Source organism: Papio anubis, chromosome 1 (genome assembly GCF_008728515.1).
Source record: "Papio anubis isolate 15944 chromosome 1, Panubis1.0, whole genome shotgun sequence".
Taxonomy (NCBI): Eukaryota; Metazoa; Chordata; class Mammalia; order Primates; family Cercopithecidae; genus Papio; species Papio anubis.
Window position 1 is genome coordinate 205,162,785 of NC_044976.1, and position 19,854 is coordinate 205,182,638.

Sequence of the window (19,854 nt, forward strand, 5' to 3'; positions counted from 1 at the left end):
TAACTATGTGAGGTGATGGATGTGTTAATTAGCCTGACCGTAGTAATCATTTCAAAATGTATGTGTACATATATTAAAACATCACACTGTATACCTTAAATATATACAATTTCATTTGTCAATTATATTCCAATAAAGCTAGAAAAAAATAAAAAGAATTTTAAACAACTTTATTCAAGCTTTGGATCTGCTAAACTAATAGTCAATTTACTTGGCAAAAACAATTTGACTAAATGCTTGTCTTTGCACTGGTGAAAATATATTAGTGAATTGGAAAGCTTCTTCAAAGTTATCTATCTTTGTCCTCTCTTCCCAACGCATCAATCTAATGTAACAGTACCCAACTCTTAAATAGAAGGAATGCCTAGTAATTAAAGGTGGAAAGAATTTGATTGAAAGCTTGTATCTTTAACATTGCATTGAAAACATTCAGTTAATACTGATGATGATTTCATTTATTTTTCTTCACTTTTCATTGGAAAGTCAAGATGTTTGTAAATCCAGATTACTGATGACAGCAATAAATCTGCTCACAAATTTATGTCAGTGTATTTTGACAGGTAGAATGTATTGTATATCTAACTCCCACTGTACATATTTCTGTTTTTCCCAATTTACAATAATCCCAAAAAGGGTGCAGTAAGGGACATACTGATTCTATAATACGTTTTTGTGTTTTCATTTATTTTGTAGATTCATTTCCAATTTAGTTTTATTACCAGCTTTGCCATGATTTATGGTTATAACTTGTTTGTGTTTGCATATATATTTCTATCTGCATAAAAAGGCTCTGATTAATGCAGCCTGATATGTTTCAAAACTAAAAAAAAAAAAAATCTTACTAAAGTTCCTAGTAAAGTTGTTTTTCACTGTCTCTTTATTCTTACTTCCGTCAGTTTCCTGGTAAGCTATAAACAAATGGTGGTGATATTTTGGTCAGGGATATTGAGGGTTATGCAAACAAGTCACTGCTCCTCTTGCTTTCACTGCTAAAAATTCCCCTAAGTAGCTTCCTCAATTTCTAAAGAGCTCAGGGAATGGGATACATTTTAGGACAGATGATAAGGCAGCAGGTGTTATGTAGGTAATGGAAATCAGAGGATGGTAAGAGAACTTCCCATGGAAAGAGAGTCAAAAAAGAAGGCTGTCCATACAATTAAGAGTCAGTAACAGTTCAGCAGCAGTACTGTATATTTACACGGTATTCTACAGTTTACAAGTTTCTTTCACAAACACTGGAAACACTTTACAGCAGCTTTCTGAGAAAGTAGTATGAGTACTATTATCTTGGTTGTAATGAGGAGGAAAGAAACTCAAGTTTGGAGAGGTTAAGTTACTAGTCAAAGGCTGTAGTTAGTATATAACAAAGCTGGGACACTAACAAAGATCACAGGGCTATAGGCCCAGTGATCATGATGCCTGAATATCCAGTCCATTTAGGAAAAATCAGGTATAAAAGATGGCACTATGGTTACAGAAAATGACTTAATGACAAAGGTGAGTGAACACTGAGAAGAAGGCAATGCTGATTTGGTTCAAACACTATGCCCTTTAATGATGTTGAGTAGGAGATTATGATTATACTCTCTCAATGAGAAAATGGGTAGAAAACAAATTTGGGGGACACAAATAGTGGTAGTTAGGAAGTCTGTAAGTACTATAAACATCAGCTTCTCTCTTTTTTTTTTTTTTGAGACGGAGTTTTGCTCTTGTTGCCGAGGCTGGAATGCTATGGCACGATCTCAGCTCATTGCAACCTCTGCCTCCCAGGTTCAAGCGACTGCCCCAGCCTCCCGAGTAGCTGGGATTTACAGGTGCCCACCACCACGCGTGGCTAATTTTTGTATTTTTTAGTAGAGATGGTGTTTCACCATATTGGCCAGGCTGGTCTCAAACTCCTGACCTCAGATGATCTGCCCGCCTTGGCCTCCCAAAGCGCTAGGATTACAGGTGTGAGCCACCACGCCCAGCTTAACATCAGCTTCTTGACTGGACAAGTTGCAGGATATTAAAAACTGGCTGCTTGGCTGGGCACAGTGGCTCACGCATGTAATCCCAGCACTTTGGGAGGCTGAGGCGGGAGATTAACCTGAGATCAGGAGTTTGAGACCAACCTGGCTAATGTGGTGAAACCCCGTCCCTACTAAAAATACAAAAATTAGCCAAGCGTGGTGGCACATGCCTGTAGTCCCAGCTACTTGGGAGGCTGAGGCAAGAGAATCGCTTGAATCTGGGAGGCAGAGGTTAAAGTGAGTGCAGATCACACCACTGCACTCCAGCCTGGGTGATGGAGTGAGACTTCATCTCAAAACCAACCAACCAACCAACCAACCAACCAAACAAGCTAGCTGCTATCAGTTTTTTTGTTGTTGTTGTTTTTGTTTTTTTTTGTTTTTTTTTTGAGACGGAGTCTCGCTCTTGTTGCCCAGACTGGAATGCTATGGTGTGATCTTGGCTCACTGCAACCTCTGCCTCCTGGGTTCAGGCGATTCTCCTACCTCAGCCTCCCGAGTAGCTGGGATTACAGGAATGCGCCACCACGCCTGGCTAATTTTTTTTTTGTATTTTTAGTAGAGAAGGGGTTTCCCCATGTCGGCCAGGCTGGTCTTGAACTCCTGACCTCAGGTGATCTGCCCGCCTCGGCCTCCCAAAGTGCTGGGATTACAGGCGTGAGCCACTGTGCCCGGCCAATCTGACTCATTTTTATGCATTGTATTTAACTATTATAAAGATTCCACAAAAACATTTACAAAAGCCAGGCACAGTGGCTCACACCTGTAATCCCAGCACTTTGGGAGGCCAAGGCGGGTGAATCATTTGAGCCCAGGAGTTTGAGGCCAGCCTGGGCAACATGGAGAAACCCTATCTCCACAGATAATATAAACATAATCCAGGCTTGGTGGCACGCACCTGTAGTCCCAGCTACTTGGGAAGTTGAGGGAGGAGGATCACTTGAGCCTGGGAGGCAGAGGTTGCAGTCAGCTGAGATTGTGCTATTGCACTCTAGCCTGGGCAACAGAGCAACACTCTGTCTAAAATTAAAAAAAAAAAAAAATGTTGACCAGGCACAGTGGCTCACAGCTGTAATCCCAACACTTTGGGAGGCCAAGGTGGGCAGATGATGAGGTCAGGAGATCGAGACCATCCTGGCTAATAAAGTGAAACCCTGACTCTACTAAAAATATACAAAAAATCAGCTGGGCATGGTGGCGGGTGCCTGTAGGCTCAGCTACCCGGGAGGCTGAGGCAGGAGAATGGCGTGAACCCAGGAGGCGGAGTTTGCAGTGAGCCGAGATACGCCACTGCACTCCAGCCTGGGCGACAGAGCAAGACTCTGTCTCCAAAAAAAAACTAAAAATAAAAATAAAAATGTTTACCTGGTACTGTTGTGAACTTTGAATGAAGTTTACTGGAGGCTCACTTTGTTTACTCTTCAACCTTAAAATATTATCAGCATATCCCCAGCTCAGGATGGCTGACCACTGAATGTCCGTACTGTTCATGCTTCTCACACCTCAAGGAGAAGGAGAAAGAAAAGTATCAGATGGTTACTGCTCCCTTGTTACATGAAAGCCCCAAACTGGCAGATTAAAGGGTGAAGTTTACATAGCAGAACATCATTTGGTGCAAAACCATCTTTATATCTCTAAAATGGAACAATTTTTTAGTTTTATTCCTTTAATGCTAACAGGATTCTGAGGGTGGGATTATATTTTTTCACTTGTGTTGTTTTGTCTGGGATTTATTTGATTCAGAACTAAAATTTCTGTTAAGAAATTATTATAAAAGACAATGATAGTCAAGCTTACTCTATTCATGTTCTGAGACACCTTTTCTTTTAAAAATAAATATGAACTAGATACTATTTAACTTTCTAGATACCCAGGATAGACAACTGTTAGTAGCAGGAAGACACTACTGCTAGAGTGGAAGCAACACCTACCCTGAGAAGGGATAATTTAATCCTGTCAACTGCAGGACTGTGTATGGCAGATTTTCATTCAAGGAGACTCTGTTCTTCTCTCTCTCTCTCTTTTTTTTTGAGACAGAGTCTCACTCTGTCACCCAGGCTGGAGTGCAGTGGCGCAATCTCGGCTCACTGCAACCTCTGCCTCCTGGGTTCAAGTGATTCTTGTACCTCAGCCTCCCCAGCAGCTGGAACTACAGGCGCTCGCCACCATGCCCAGCTAAATTTTTTTTGTATTTTTAGTAGAGACAGGGTTTCACCATGTTGGCCAGGCTAGTCTCGAACTCCTGACCTCAAGTGATCTGCCTGCCTTGGCCTCCCAAAACGCTGGGATTACAGGCTTGAGCCACTGCACCCAGCCCTCTCTCTCTTTTACAACATAGTATTATGTTCTCTTGGCATAAAAATTTGGAAATTTTGATATCATTTCCCAGTACCATTAACTATCTATGCTTTGTTGGTATGCTGGATATAGCTAAATGCAGCATAGATGCTGTAAATGGTACTGCCCTTGAAACTCGCAATGTTTTAAGTTCCTAAAGGAAACAGAATATGCTTTCTTTATTCCAGTAGAATACCCAGCATGTAGATGAGTATAACAAATAAATATTTCTTGAATGAATCAATAGCGTATTGAAAATAGGCAATTCATAGCTTTTTGTTTTGTTGAGTAAAATAAGAAACGTTGACAACATTTTGCAACAAAGGAATTGGAATCTACTCACTAAATAGAAACTGCTCTAAATATAAGCTGCTAGGGAAAGGAACCACATGAGTCTTGAGTCCTCTCAAAACCTACCATAATGCCTGGCATGCAGCAAGTGCTCCATAAACCAAGGTTTCTCATTCCAGTAACCACAAGAGGCATCATCTTTTTTTTTTTTTTCTTTCAGAAAAAGAAACTTCTCCTTTACCTACTAAGACAGTGTATCTTAAATAGGATCTACTAAAATTGAATCTAAAATTGATTTTCAGAGTGTATAAGCTTGGACTCAAGCGCCAGAGATTCTGATGCAGTGTGTCTCTTGTGTTAACAAGTGACCTAACTTTCATCTGTAAGCTACACTGTTCAGTCAGTGCCTCTCCAGAATGTCTATGTGGACTGTTCCTTGCTGGGTCTAGTGTTGGGTGTATCTCGTAAACATTGACCCCTTCCAGACCCTAGGGTGTTTACAGACCAATAAACATTTATTAAGCACTTAGAATGAACCAGGCACTGTGCTCATCATCCTCATACATTATTGTATTGAATCCTTACAGAAAAGTACCCTGTGAGGTAAATTATTTTGTTATTCCTGCTTTATAGATCAAAAGCCAGGATTTGCAAAGCACGAAGTTAACTTCCCCAAGGCCACATAGCTGGTAAGCAGCTGGGCAAGGATGCAAAACTCAGGAACTGTGACTGTCGGGGCCACAGGGGAAACTGTTCTATTACACTACTGCCCTGGACATACCCAGGTTCTGACAAATTCCAAATACATTGTGCGAGGAAATTAAGTGTAATTTGAATGAACATAGCTATTAGGGGCACACTAAGGGTTCATGACTGTAGTGGCACAAAGAAGATAGGCTTAGAACATGTCTGACATGTTTAAGTCCCATAATGCTAAGTGATAATACCCGCTCTTTCTCTTTTGCTCAACAGAGAGAAATTTTACTGTACTCTAATTTTTTAAAGGTAAATAATTCACCCATGTTGGTACTTTGGTATTATTAGTAAATTACTTGTAAATTACCTCATAACTAATTGTAACATACTAGTAAGAATAAACCATTGATATCAGAATAATTATGATTAAACAGATCTACCTTATCCTATTAACTCACTAAATGTAGATAAAACGGTATGCATCCTCTCTTATTTCTAACAACTATAAAAACAATCATTCATTTCATGACAGAGATAAGAGTGAGCCTAAAAGAACTACGGCCCAGCTAGCATACCTAATTTCAATACAATAATGTATGAGGATGATGTTTTCTCTGGGTGCTGGCCCCTTTGTATTGCAGTTCGGGTGGAAGGCTATATACGGCTCCCAAGGAGCACAGTGCACAGAAGGTTATGGTAATTGTCAGCAGTGCTGGCTGCTAATGGCATCTAGTCCACACACTGGCTTTTAGGCAAGTCTGCAAATAACCTGATAGAAACAGATGAGTGCTCTAGGTCATTCATTTTGGTGCCCCACATCCATGCCTAGCAAGTAGGAAGAATTCTTTTGTTTTTAGTGAAATGGTTAATTTGGAATGGCTGAGGGACTGCTCAAATGCAAAATGTCCCTAGTTTTCCAGTGTCTAGTTGACATTTAGAAACATGAAGAGGCCTCTACTGTACAGCACTTTCTCACATGTTGCTTTTAGTGAGTCAGTATGTGGGGAGTCAGAAAAGGATTGGTTTTCAGGAACACGTGTTTCAAACATATATAACAAACCCAAATGTTGTGCACATGTACCCTAGAACTTAAAGTATAATAAGAAATAAAAAAAATTTAAAAAATAAAAATAAAAACAATAAACTACTGATATACACAAGAAAAAAAAAAACCTATTTTCAAGGTTATCTTGACATCCTTGTTGTGTTTGTTGCTTAAACCCATGACTATATCTTCTGAGGTGGTAGATTTGTCGGTCAAATATGTCTGTCTATTCTGGGGCTCAACAGCCTCAAAGTGTACATTTCTGTCAAATTGATAACACCTTCATTTTGTGAACATAACCATTTATTCCTGTTCCCTTCAAGTTCCTCCTCTCATTTCAAATGGCACTGCATTTAACTCTCAGTTTTTTCACGTAGTATGTTTTCATTCCCACTTTGTACTAAATAACCACAGATTTGAGCTGAGTTTTTTCCACCAAGGACTCAAAGTAGCAGCACAGATGAGCTAGAAATACTCAAATCTCATGAAAGATATATCCAGAATGATCTTCATTACATTTTATTTTACCTTGTTCCTTGCTATATGTCATCAGAAGACAGAAATTCCGTGACAAACCACAGATTGCTCTGGTGGGCAGAGCCTGGAGAGAGCCAAATCTTTCTCCGTGGGGCTGGCTGAAGCAGACCACAGGTACTGGAGCACTGGGGGAACCCACGTATTCCCCCCATTTCAAGCCTTTTATCCATGACAAAGGACTCTAAAACCAAGACAAATAAAAAGTATGGCTTTTTAAAAGGTAGTAAGTATAGAATTATTTCTAATTTAAGCGCTAAACAAAGTAAGAGAAAGTAATATGGATTGTAAGGTCTGTAAGGGCAAGAATTATTTTACTCATATTTTTTACTTCTCATACTTAGCATATAGAAATATTTGTTCCTTATTTGAGTTTTACTCTGTGGTTCTGGCCTAATTTGCATGAAAATATGTGGTTAATAATTCAAAATTCCTTGAAATTTGAGCAGAGAAAAAAATGTAGTATATTTCTTGTTTCTAGTTGAAATACCTAAACTAAAGTTGATACTTACTGGAAGACTGTAATTTGGTAGTATGACAAGCCATATGTACATATGGCAATAGAAATCAAGACCACATGTAGCACAGGAAACCTCACTCAGCTATGAGCTCCTTGAAGAGAGGGGACACCTCTGATTCATCTTTGTGCCTGGACATAGCAGGTTCTCATCTCAAATAGGTATGTGATGAGTGAAAGGGGAAGTGTTTATCTATGGAACATATTGAGAGGATTAGAGAATCTCTAGCCAGTACTAGAGAATAAAAGAGATGAGAAAGAATTGTCAGTGAAAAATAAAAGGTAGAGCTCGAGGAACAAGAGGATTTGGGGAAAGAAAGATGAGTGAAGACTCTAGAGAGATACCCATGTGGCTGCCCATGAACAGTAATGAAAAGGTTTCCTTGACTTCAAGCAAAAACAATTATTAAAAAGTTTCAAAATCAAGAAGAAAAGACATGATGCCCTTTTAAAGAGTTTCCCCCAATAGTTCTATTCTTTTTGTTCTTGTTATGACTGGTTTATCCTCTACTGAACTTTTTTTTTTAATGGATTCCCTCCTTTTAGACATTTAAGAGTTTAACCCATTATTTTACTTTCAACTCTTCAGAGGAAATGCTACATAAAATAAAAATAATATATTAAGCAATTTTCAGTCATTTCTGTAAAAAACCTAAGATTTTTAGTGAAACTTGCTTATGTCATTTTCCAAATAAATGAAAAAAAAGGCATCATTGACCTATATACTATCTTTTAAAAAATCATGCCTGTTTAGGAGCTCTAATAATTCTGTCAGACTATTTAGGGGACATGTTAATATACAGTTTTAAATGATATCATAGTGGTCTAAAAAATGAGTATCTCTGGAAAAGCTTAAGAGCTTCAGGAATGCTCATGTGGGAACAGAGAGGTTAGGATCAGGCATTTTAAAAACAAGCTTCTAAAATTTTGTCTATCAGTGTTTTTTTGTAGCTCCCCTGTGGGATACAAATCTATCAATATTAAAGTTGAGAAAAATTTGTGTGTTAAATTTTATAGTTATCATTTATCATTCACAGTTCCCTGCCAGGAAATTACTTTTATATGAGTTGCAGAATTTAAACTTCTAGTTTTTCAATGACACAGAAAGATACAATGGCAACTATTTTATATCATAGTATATTTATTATCATTATTATTATCAGTATTATTTTTTAAGTTGTGGGATACATGCGCAGAATGTGCAGGTTTGTTACATAGGTATACATGTGCCATAGTGGTTTGCTGCACCTATCAACCTGTCATCTAGGTTTTAAGCCCTGCATGTATTAGCTATTTGTCCTGATGCTCTCCCTCCCCTCCCTACCAACCCTCCTGTATGGCCCCAGTGTGTGTTTTTCCCCTCCCTGTGTCCATGTGTTCTCACTGTTCAACTCCCACTTATGAGTGAGAATAGGCGGTGTCTGGTTTTCTGTTCTTGTGTTAGTTTGCTGAGGATGATGGCTCCCAGCTTCATCCATGTCCCTGCAAATTACATGATCTCATTCTTTTTTATGGCTGCATAGTATTTCATGGTATATATTTTCTTTATCTAGTCTATCATTGATGGGCATTTGTGTTGGTTCCATGTCTTTGCTATAGTAAATAGTGCTACAATAAACCATACGTGTGCATGTGTCTTTAGAGTAGAATGATTTATATTCCTTTGAGTATATACCCAGTAATGGGATTGCTGGGTCAAATAGTACTTCTGGTTCTAGATCCTTGAAGAATCGCCACACTGTCTTCCACAAGGGCTGAACTAATTTACATTCCCACCACCAGTGTAAAAGCATTCCTATTTCTCCACAGCCTCACCAGCATCTACTGTTTCTTGACTTTTTAATAATCGCCATTCTGATTGGTGTGAGATGGTATCTCATTTGATTTGCATTTCTCTAATGATCAGTGATCTTGAGCTTCTTTTTCAACAGTAACCAAAACAGTATGATACTGGTACCAACGCAGACATATAGACCAATGGAATAGAACAGAGACTTCAGAAATAACACCACACATCTACAACCATCTGATCTTCAACAAACCTGATAAAGAACAAGCAATGGGGAAAGGATTCCCTATTTAATAAGTGGTGCTGGGAAAACTGGCTAGCCACAGGCAGAAAACTGAAACTGGACCTCTTTCTTACACCTTATGCAAAAATTAACTCAAGATTAATTAAAGACAAATATAAAACCCCAAACCATAAAAACCTTAGAAGAAAATCTAGGCAATACCATTTAGGACATGAGCAAAGATTTCATGAAGAAAAGGTCAAAAGCAATTGCAACAAGAGCTAAAATTGACAACTGGGATCTAATTAAACTAAACAGCTTCTGCACGTCAAAATAAACTACTATCAGAGTGAACACGCAACCTACAGAATGGGAGAAAATTTTTGCAATCTACCCATCTGACAAAGGTCTAATACCCAGAATCTACAAGGAACTTGCACAAATTTACAAGAAAAAAACAAACGACCTCATGAAAAAGTAGGCAAAGGATATGAACAGCCACTTCTCATAGAATATTTAAAGAGGAGTGCTTTGTTGAAATGTTTTTTATACAGCTCTGATTGTTTTGAACTTCAATGGCGAACTGAAGTTCACACAAGCATATCTGGGTCATCCAGATGACCCCTGTATAAATGAGTACTGTTGCTTGGTTTCAAGGCTTGTGTTTGCATTTTGTGTAGATGTCAAGTGAAGGCCCAAGGAGTCAAGAAGCAGTATGGTGTGGAAGGTTTCACCGTGGTTCAAATAAAGAAAAGCAGTGGCATAAATGTCATTACACATCACACAGAAGTGCAGCAAACCAAACCTTAAAGAACTTGCATCAGAGAAGACATTAATTTAAAAAATAGTGAGTGTCTATTATATGCCCAGCACCTTCCTAGGAACTGGGGACACAGTGATGAACAAGAACAGACAAAGTCCTTGTGTTTATGGAGTTACATTCTATTTGGGAGGGGAGTATAGACAAATAAATAAACTAATACATATACAATATGTCAGGTGATGGAAGTGCTATACACAAAAACAAAGAAGGGGAAGGGGTCTGAGGATGACGGAACACCTGTTTGAGACATAAGTAGACTTAGATATAATCAGAGCTTATGGAAAGCATTTAAATGGGGGTCGGGGAAGACTCCGAGGAAGAGATGTCTGAGCAGAGACTTGAATGAGATGAGGGAGAAAACTGGGGATATATCTGGGGAGTGGTTATTCCAGGTGAAGGAAACAGTCATCACAAAGGTCCTGAGGTGGGAATGAAGTAGGTTGGTACCATGTTCCCACTGCAAGCAGCCATACTGCTCAGATCCAACTTTAACAGCTAATGAGCAGTAAGTATAGTAGTAAATTAAATGGCATTTATTAATTTTCAGGGATACATTGTAAAATTATGTTGACATGTTAAAGTGACAGATTGGGCTGAGTGTGGTGGCTCACATCTGTAATCCTAGCACTTTGGGAGGCCGAGGCAGGCGGACCACAAGGCCAGGAGTTCGAGACCAGCCTGGCCGATATGGTGAAACCCCATCTCTACTAAAAATATAAAAATTAGCTGGGTGTGGCGGCAGGCACCTGTAATCCCAGATACTCAGGAGGCTGAGGCAGGAGAACTGTTTGAACCTGGGAGGCAGAGGTTGCAGTGAGCTGAGATTGTGCCACTGCACTCCAGCCTGGGTGACAGAGCAAGACTCGTCTCAATCAATCGATCAATCAATCAAGTGACAGATCGTAGTTAAAAATAGTGATGCTGGTAATTACACAGTGACTAAAGTGATTTGTGAAGCTTCAAAAACAGAAAACAAAAAATGTAGTTTTCTATTATGAAACTCAACACTCGCAATTTAGTTTTAGCAAAACAACATTGTCTACCATATTAATGCTTTAAAATTGAATTTCACTGGTGGAATAAGTTTTGTTTGTATTTAACATGAACATTTGACACATGTGAGCTATAAGCACAAATAATTTATATCCAGTGTTCTGTCTTACATAAAGTAATATTATTATAAGGAATAATAGTCAAACAAGGTGTAGGTGTGTAAAAACCTTTTCCTCTTAAAATAGGTCACAGATTACTGCACTTTGAGAGACACTGAGTTATTTCATCTTTAAGGTCCTTTACAACCTCTTTCCCTTACCTTTTCGTTTTCTGTGATTTCCTTCTGCAAACCCTTATAGTGTTTACAATTCACATTCTACTATCTTATGCTGTTTTTATATGAAGAATTTAGTTGAAGATTAAAATCCACTTTAGCTTTAAGGCTTGCTTGCTTGATTTTTCTATTTTGAAGTAAAAATTATACCTACTTCCTATTTTTGGACGCAGTACTATTTATCATTACAACCTGGGGAGGCCAAAGAAATATGTAAAGTTCTCCCTTAAGTATAAACCAAAACATCCGCATCACTGGTCAATCCTTTTGATTGTGGATGATAAGTGTACACTGGCATACCAATGCTCAAACTATTCTCTAGTCCTTCTTTTCTTGTTTGCAAAATCCTATTATGTCACTGCCCTGGGAGGCTTTCCCTGGGAATAACCATTCTCTCTGCTTTCTGAGGGAGGTTACTGTCTGAAACAATCAATTCTTCTTTCCTCTGAGCTCCCCAAAGCACTGTCTCATATCGCTAACACAGCATTTACCTCGCACAGGATTCTGCTTTCGCTGCTGCACCTGTCTTGCACTGACTGGCACACAGCTTTAGGACAGGACCATGCTATTCATTACTGTATCCCTGGCACCTGGGAGAGTGCCTGGCAACATCTGCATTCAATTGAAATCCAAATGACATACCGGATAGGTGATTTCTTTGACTTGTTCTCGGGTCTCCCTGAAAGCAAACTGCACTAGCAACCCCACAGCAGCTGGAAGCTCTCCTTCAATATTGAGCTTGGCTCCAGGTCTGCTCACATGGGCTGTGTGGAACAGCTGACGGGGAGTCTGCCCATAGGTTTTTATCATGGTTTCTAGCGCTCTTCTCTGAACCGGATCTTCAACTGCAGAGACATCCATTCCAAAATATGTCTGCAGAGTGAAAGAATAAAGGAACAAGACATATGTAGTAAAAAGAAAGACTTGGCAATAATATAACACCAAAGGGAAAAACAACACTTTGTTTTATATTCTAGGTTATGGAAAAAATGCTTTTGTTCAGGTTAACAATCACGCATGGTCTCACTGAGATCAGAAGTATCAATGTTTCTGAATAGGTGAACAAAAACAATGTATCTTGACTGGTTATAATTAGGTATGTTTATAAAATCAGTTTTTAATTTAAGACCTGAGAATATCATATAAGACTTGATATTAAATTACTGGAGAAATTGCTTGTCCAAAGCAATATATAGGAAGAGGCAAAAATGAAGTTAAAATACAATGCTGGTAGATAAAGAGAGCATTATTTAGGTTCTAACAAATATTGTAGATAAAACCAAAAGAGCAGCAATGAAAATTCAAAGCTCTTAAATGTAAAGGGTATTATTGTACTAATAAAATTATTGCACTAAGAAGGATATTTTTTCTTATTTATTTATTTGTTTGAGATGGAGTCTCACTCTGTCGCCCAGGCTGGAGTGTAATGGCACGATCTTGGCTCACTGCAACCTCCGCCTCCCGGGTTGAAGTGGTTCTTCTGCCTCAGTCTCCCAAGTAGCTGGGACTACAGGCATGTGCCACCACGCCCAGCTAATTTTTTTGTATTTTTAGTAAAGATGGGGTTTCACCATGTTAGCCAGGCTGGTCTCGAACTCCTGATCTTAGGCAATCCACCCGCCTCGGCCTCCCAAAGTGCTGGGATTACAGGCACGAGCCACCGCGCCTGGCCAAGAAGAATATTATTTCTTAGTGTCATTATCCTGTAGAGTCAGATGGAGAGCAATGTGCATTTACTTCTTTATTTCTAAAGCTGGTGATCAGTAATTGAGTATACATCAGCTATATTTCGTACATATCCACTTGGATGGCTTAGCTTTTAGTATAATATTTAATCAGTTGTAGTGGCTTTCATTACATATCTAGACATAACATTTCTATAAATGCCAAAATAAAATTCCAAAGACTACTTGGGGTCTTATTTCCATGTGAAGCTTCCCGTGCCACATAAAACTTGCATTAAATAAATTTATATGATTTGCTCTTGTTAATCTGGTTTTTTGTTTCTCTTTGTTTTTGTTATTTTGCAGAGACTCCAGTTAACCTGAGGAAAAGAAGGTGTTTTTCCTCCCTTATATATTAATATTATATGTGAAGTTGTTATTCACCAAACTACATTATTCTCCTTTTTTAGAATGAACTTTTCCATAGCATTTATCTTCTATTAGAATAATCAGGAAACCTATATTATTCTCTTTTCTAGATTATAAATCTCTTAAGAAATTTAATTTTACATGACTTCGGATGTACTCAAAATAATTATGGAACAAAATAAACTAATGAGCTTTTTATTTTAAAGCTACTTTCGGGGAATGGACTACTGGCCTAAAAAAGCTCAGATACAGAGTGGTCTACTGTAGGTTCTGTGTATGCATTTTACCTATATTTGTTATAAACTCTTGTAGATTTGTTACAATCAACACAGAAAATTACAGTTAGTGGGGAGGTCCTTTAGATATTTCCTTTTGAAAGGAAGTATCTTTCTTTTCAGAATCTGCTTTTCACCTCCCACTCCTCAAGGGATTTCCTTTCAGCGGCCGCATTTGGAGTCTCCACTACATCCAGGCAGGCCCATCTACCTTGGAAAGGAAAGTTGGCTTTCCTCCTAACCCCCTTCACCCTCTTTGAGTCTTATTTACTTTTGCATCCCCAGAGCCTAGCAAAATAAATGTTTCCTGAAGAGGTAAGATTATTTTTTCTAAAGTTAGTCTACCCAACAACCTCAAAAAGTATACTTGAAAATGTAGGCCGGGCGTGGTGGCTCACGCCTGTAATCTCAGCACTTTGAGAGGCCGAGGTGGTGAATCACGAGGTCAGCCTGGCCAAGACGGTGAAACCCTGTCTCACTAAAAATACAAAAATTAGCCAGGCGTGGTGGTGGGCGCCTGTAATCCCAACCACTTGGGAGGCTGAGGCAGGAGAATTGCTTGAACCTGAGAGGCAGAGGTTGCAGTGAGCTGAGATCACACCACCGCACTCTAGCCTGGGTGACAGAGCAAGACTCCATCTCAAAAATAAATAAATAAATAAAAAATAAAAATGTAACAATTCTACTTCTAGGAATTTATCTTAAGGAAGTAAAGATGTACCTAAAAATAACCATAGAAATATTAATTTTAATAGCAAACAAATCCTAACTAAATATCCAACAATAGAAGACTGCTAAATAAATTATTCTATAGCTATACTTGAGAATATATGTTGAGTATCCCTTATACAAACATTTGGAACCAGAATTGTTTTGGATTTCAGGGTTTTTTTGGGGGGGGATTTTGGAATATTAGCATTATTTACTTAGCAGTTCAGTATTCTTAATCCAAAAATCGGAAATCTGATATGGTCCAATGAGCATTTCCTTTGATTATCATGTTGGCACTCGAAAAGTTTCTGATTTTGAAGCATTTTGAATTCTGGATTTTTGGATTAAGAACACTCTACCTATACTAAGAAGCCATTAAAAATAATGTAGAATGATACCTAATGACTTGAATAAATTTAAGATTATCTTATTTAGGGAGAAGAAAAGGTTACCAAATAGCACTAATATTATTATTATATAAATGGAATGATACATATCTATAGAAAGAAGTCTAAAGGTGCTTTTACTATTTATCTCTGGATGGTGATACTAAAGTGGACTTTAAAATTTCTCCCTGTTGCTAGTCTGTATTTTATACATTTTTCTAACAAAGTACAAGTACTTTTTCTGTAATAAGAAAACATGGTGCCATTTTAAAGTAGACCATGTATGTCGGATAGTGTGCAGAAAAGAGTTAACATAGCAAGATTGACTGCTATCTTTGGAAAGGCCTGCTTGCAAAGTTGGCCCTTGGCTGTTGTCTGGAACTCGAATTTCAGGAGAGGTCCTACCATTCCCTAATTGGTAAGAGTGACTTACTGTGCCTAAACTGTACAAACAACACGGTTTATACAGAACAACTGCTTTCCTTCTGAGAGGCTGGAATTTCAGTATGTGCGAGGCAGAGGGTGCCTACATTGCCAACCTCAATAAAAATCTTGTACACTGAGTCTCTAATGAGATTCCCTGGCAGACAACATATCACATGTGTCATTATGACTCGTTGCTGGAGGAGGTTGAGTACGCTCTTTGTGCTTTACCAGGGGTAGATTCTTGGATGTTTGTGCCTGATTTCTCCCAGACTTTGCCCCACGCTGATTCTACTTTGTATCATTTACTGTAATAAACCTGAACTAGAAGGATGACTATATGCTGAATCCTCAAATCCACCTAGTGAATCATCAAACCTGGGGATGGTTTTGGGGAACCTCTGAAAAAGATAGTATCTTGTTTTTAATGAGAGGAAATATAAAACCTGAAAAATCTTAGGTGATGGTTTAATGCTACTACCAATTCTCTTTGGTAACTTGGGTGTTTTAAAGGAACAGTCGAACAACTAACCTTAAAATATTCAGGTTCTATCTTATATAAATACAGATTATTTTAAAAGAGTCACTCACAGCAGGATGAAAAACATTGATTGCTTGAACAGAAGCCTTCCCCTTTTGCTTATAACCAAACACCAAGTCAATCCACTGACAGATGTTCTGGGACACGTAGTCAGACTCTAGAGCCTGCCGATGGATGAGGATAAAAAGACGAGGATCATTACGTGCCCAAGGCGGAAGGTTGACGTGATTAACCCGTTCACCATTCTGACGCACACCAAAATCAAAACCTAAAAGAGAAGATTAATATTAATATTCAACTTCCCCAAAGCAGGTTTCATTCAGTCAAGAGCAGTTCTTAAGAGTTCACAAAAATGGATGTTTGTGTGCTACAACCGAAAAAGGGAATAGGAAGGAGGATTTACATTTTAAATAAGAAACACCACTGCTCATCTACTTATTTACCTACTAATAGGGTTATGTGAGCTAATGCTATCATAATTAAATTTGAGATCTTTCAACTTTATCTTTCTACCACTTTATAACGTATTGAAGAAAAGGAGAAAACCATTGCCTACTAATTCCAATATTCTCACTATTCACTTCTTCAAGGGCATTAAGTACTTAAATATCTATTCAATTGTAAACCTGATTAGAATCAAACTAAGGCTTTGTAGAAGCATTTCTGAACTATTGGCATTAACATTTTAATAAATTTAAGATTATATTTAGTAAATATTTACTAAATACATTAGTATTCTATAGTTTAAAAACTCAACTAATATAAAGTATATACATTCTTAGAATGAATTGCCACAGTCTATTAATTTTATAAGTCTATAGGTCTGTTCTGACTTCCTTTCTACTAAGCATTCCTGTAGATAACAAAATTATCCCAACACAGGAAATAAGAGGGTTCTTCTGTGACGTAAATGAGCTAATATCTAATTGTCTCATCAGTCTGCTAGTATAAACAAAAATCTCAGAAGTGCTTATTTAAAAAAATTATCCTAAAGGAAATGTTACCTTTTTTTTTTTTTTTTTTTTTTTTTTTGAGACGGAGTCTCGCTCTGTCGCCCAGGCTGGAGTGCAGTGGCGCAATCTCGGCTCACTGCAAGCTCCGCCTCCCGGGTTCACGCCATTCTCCTGCCTCAGCCTCCCGAGTAGCTGGGACTACAGGTGCCCACAACCGCGCCCGGCTAATTTTTTGTATTTTTAGTAGAGACGGGGTTTCACCGTGGTCTCGATCTCCTGACCTTGTGATCCGCCCGCCTCGGCCTCCCAAAGTGCTGGGATTACAGGCGTGAGCCACCGCGCCCGGCCAGGAAATGTTACCTTTAAACAGAAATGGCTTTTTGTGCTACATTTTCTAGTTTGCTGAACACCACAACATAATATCAATTTAAAAGGACCTTTTAAAAGCTGATTAAGCTTCATATAAAATTAAGTTTTGATCTTGGAAAAACAGAAGGCTCTTCACCAAAATGCTTGGGAAGTATTTTGAAATGATATGATATGGAATATAAATCAAGGGCGTATATAAGTTCACATGGGAGGGGATGGGAGCATCTCAGAAAGCTCAGCAGTCATCGTACGGAGGAGCTACACGGTTGATTTAGGATGGACTGGCTGAGCACCTGCAGAACTCCATGTGTGTGGCTTCAGGAGAGGCAGCAGCAGGAACTTATTTAACAGTGAATGAGGCACCTGGGAATGGGCTGGGAATGGGGTGCATAACAGGGTATTTGTATAAACTCAAGCTTTCCCAACTTTCAGGTGTTCTGAGGGAACATCACAGAGGCAGACACTCCTGATCCAAAGCAGACAACTGACGTATAAGAGTCCCAGAGGAACACTGATAGGAAATGATGTGATATACGCTGTAGAAAATTGTATTTTCCAAAAATGGCTATAACAGCATTTCCTGTCTTGCATGCCCTTCCAGAATCTTGCTACTCTCCATCACAAGGCAAAGTCTATCTTCCTTTCTTTTGAATCTGGGAAGGCACTTGTGACTGCCTCAACGAACAGGAAGAATACAGTGGAAGTGATGCTGCGTGGCTGCTAAGAACAGGCTGGAAAAGGCCATGCAGCCTCTGTTCGTCTCCCTCTTGGAACACTTGTCTTTGGAACCCTGAGTTGCCAAGTAGGACATTCAGGGCTGCCGTGCTGTGGGGAAGCCCAAAACTAGCCCACACAGAGAGACCACATGAAAAAGCACTAACACTGCATGAAGAGAGGGTGATGTGCTCCAGTTACCTAAGGCTTCATCCTCTGCCTGTTCCACCTCCAGAAATCTGAAGGCAACAGCATGAGAGACCCTGAGCTAAAACCACCTGGCTGAGCTGTTTCTGAATTTCTGACCTTTTTTTAAATTTCTGATCAATAAAAAATAATTTTATTATCCATGATTGATAATAAATTTATTATTGTTTCAAGCCACTAAGTGTTGAGATTATTTGTTATACAGCCATAGATAGCTAAAACATACATATAAGAGACCATGGACAGAAAAAACAAGGAGTAGCTTTAAACAGGAGTCCTAAATGAAAAGCTTCAAGGCAGGCACCCCAAATTGCAGGTGCTGATGTTTGACTGAGGCATTTCTCACTTGAGCAACACTGTGAAACAAGCGCCAGGGTGGCATGAATCTACTGATGATTCAATAATCAATCAAACAACTTCAGAGACACTGATACTATGCAACAAAATTCTAACATAATTTGCCCAACACCAACTTCTTAAAGCTCAGTTTCATATGCTCTTAAGGATCACATAAAATTATAGAATTAAGTAATGTAAGAAATGACCCAAAGACATCCCTTAAAGGGTTAGCTGCTCTTCTATTTAAGAATAGCTAAGGTTGGCAGCCAAGACTGTTGGTTGGCATCATAGAAAATTTAATTTTATACTTCAGTATTCCTTTTGGCTATTAGATAATTCTGGGCAGAGTATTTTATTTTTATTTTGGTCATTCCTCATAAAATAATTGAGATTTCAGGCCGGGCGCGGTGGCTCAAGCCTGTAATCCCAGCACTTTGGGAGGCCGAGACGGGCGGATCACGAGGTCAGGAGATCGAGACCATCCTGGCTAACACGGTGAAACCCCGTCTCTATTAAGAAATACAAAAAACTAGCCGGGCGAGGTGGCGGGCGCCTGTAGTCCCAGCTACTCGGGAGGCTGAGGCCGGAGAATGGCGTGAACCCGGGAGGCAGAGCTTGCAGTGAGCTGAGATCCGGCCACTGCACTCCAGCCTGGGCGACAGAGCGAGACTCCGTCTCAAAAAAAAAAAAAAAAAAAAATAATTGAGATTTCAGTTAATTTACATTTTGCTTTCAATAAAGTCATACCTCTTAATTTTAAAGTAATTAGCACATTATAACTTTTGTATTCAGAAAAAAGAATAAAGTAATTTCTATAATAAAATAAAAATACATATTTACAAATAATTTTAATAGTTAAAAGTTACAGTTTTCCAAACATACTTAATCCTATAAAATACTTAAAATTCTCAAGCTTATTTGAAAATAGAATTATATACTTAATAAAAAACATTTTCTCTTATTTGGGGACTCAAATTTTTAGGACTTAAAAAAGCTATTTTCATTTTTGGAAAATTACAAAATAACCACAAGCCCTCAGAAATATAAATAAGAAATAATTTATTGCTATACCTTCACGGTTAACTAGGAACTCTGGAAGATAGAAGAACTCTGGAATAAGTTCTTTCACGTCAGTCATAGATTCAAAAGATGAGAGTCGCCAAGTTGTATTTGTAGAATGAAAAGTTCTGTCTGGAATGTCAAAACTTTGATCTATGAAAAAATACAAATAATAAAATTAAGACACAAA

The 19,854-nt window shown here is 38.5% G+C and overlaps 1 protein-coding gene across 11 annotated transcripts in view; it reads right to left on the bottom strand.

Annotated features, from left to right (window-relative positions):
• The window catches only part of LYST (lysosomal trafficking regulator), a 217,585-nt gene that overhangs the window by 26,494 nt on the left and 171,237 nt on the right, over window positions 1-19,854 (bottom strand). For all 11 annotated transcript variants that reach the window (XM_017953559.2, XM_017953541.2, XM_017953553.3 and 8 more), the window contains 5 exons: window positions 19,677-19,817; window positions 16,074-16,291; window positions 12,237-12,467; window positions 6,910-7,099; window positions 3,378-3,514 (listed from right to left, as the gene is read on the bottom strand). In XM_017953559.2, the coding sequence (XP_017809048.2) occupies window positions 3,378-3,514; window positions 6,910-7,099; window positions 12,237-12,467; window positions 16,074-16,291; window positions 19,677-19,817 (917 nt within the window). The remainder of the gene's footprint in view (window positions 1-3,377; window positions 3,515-6,909; window positions 7,100-12,236; window positions 12,468-16,073; window positions 16,292-19,676; window positions 19,818-19,854) is intronic.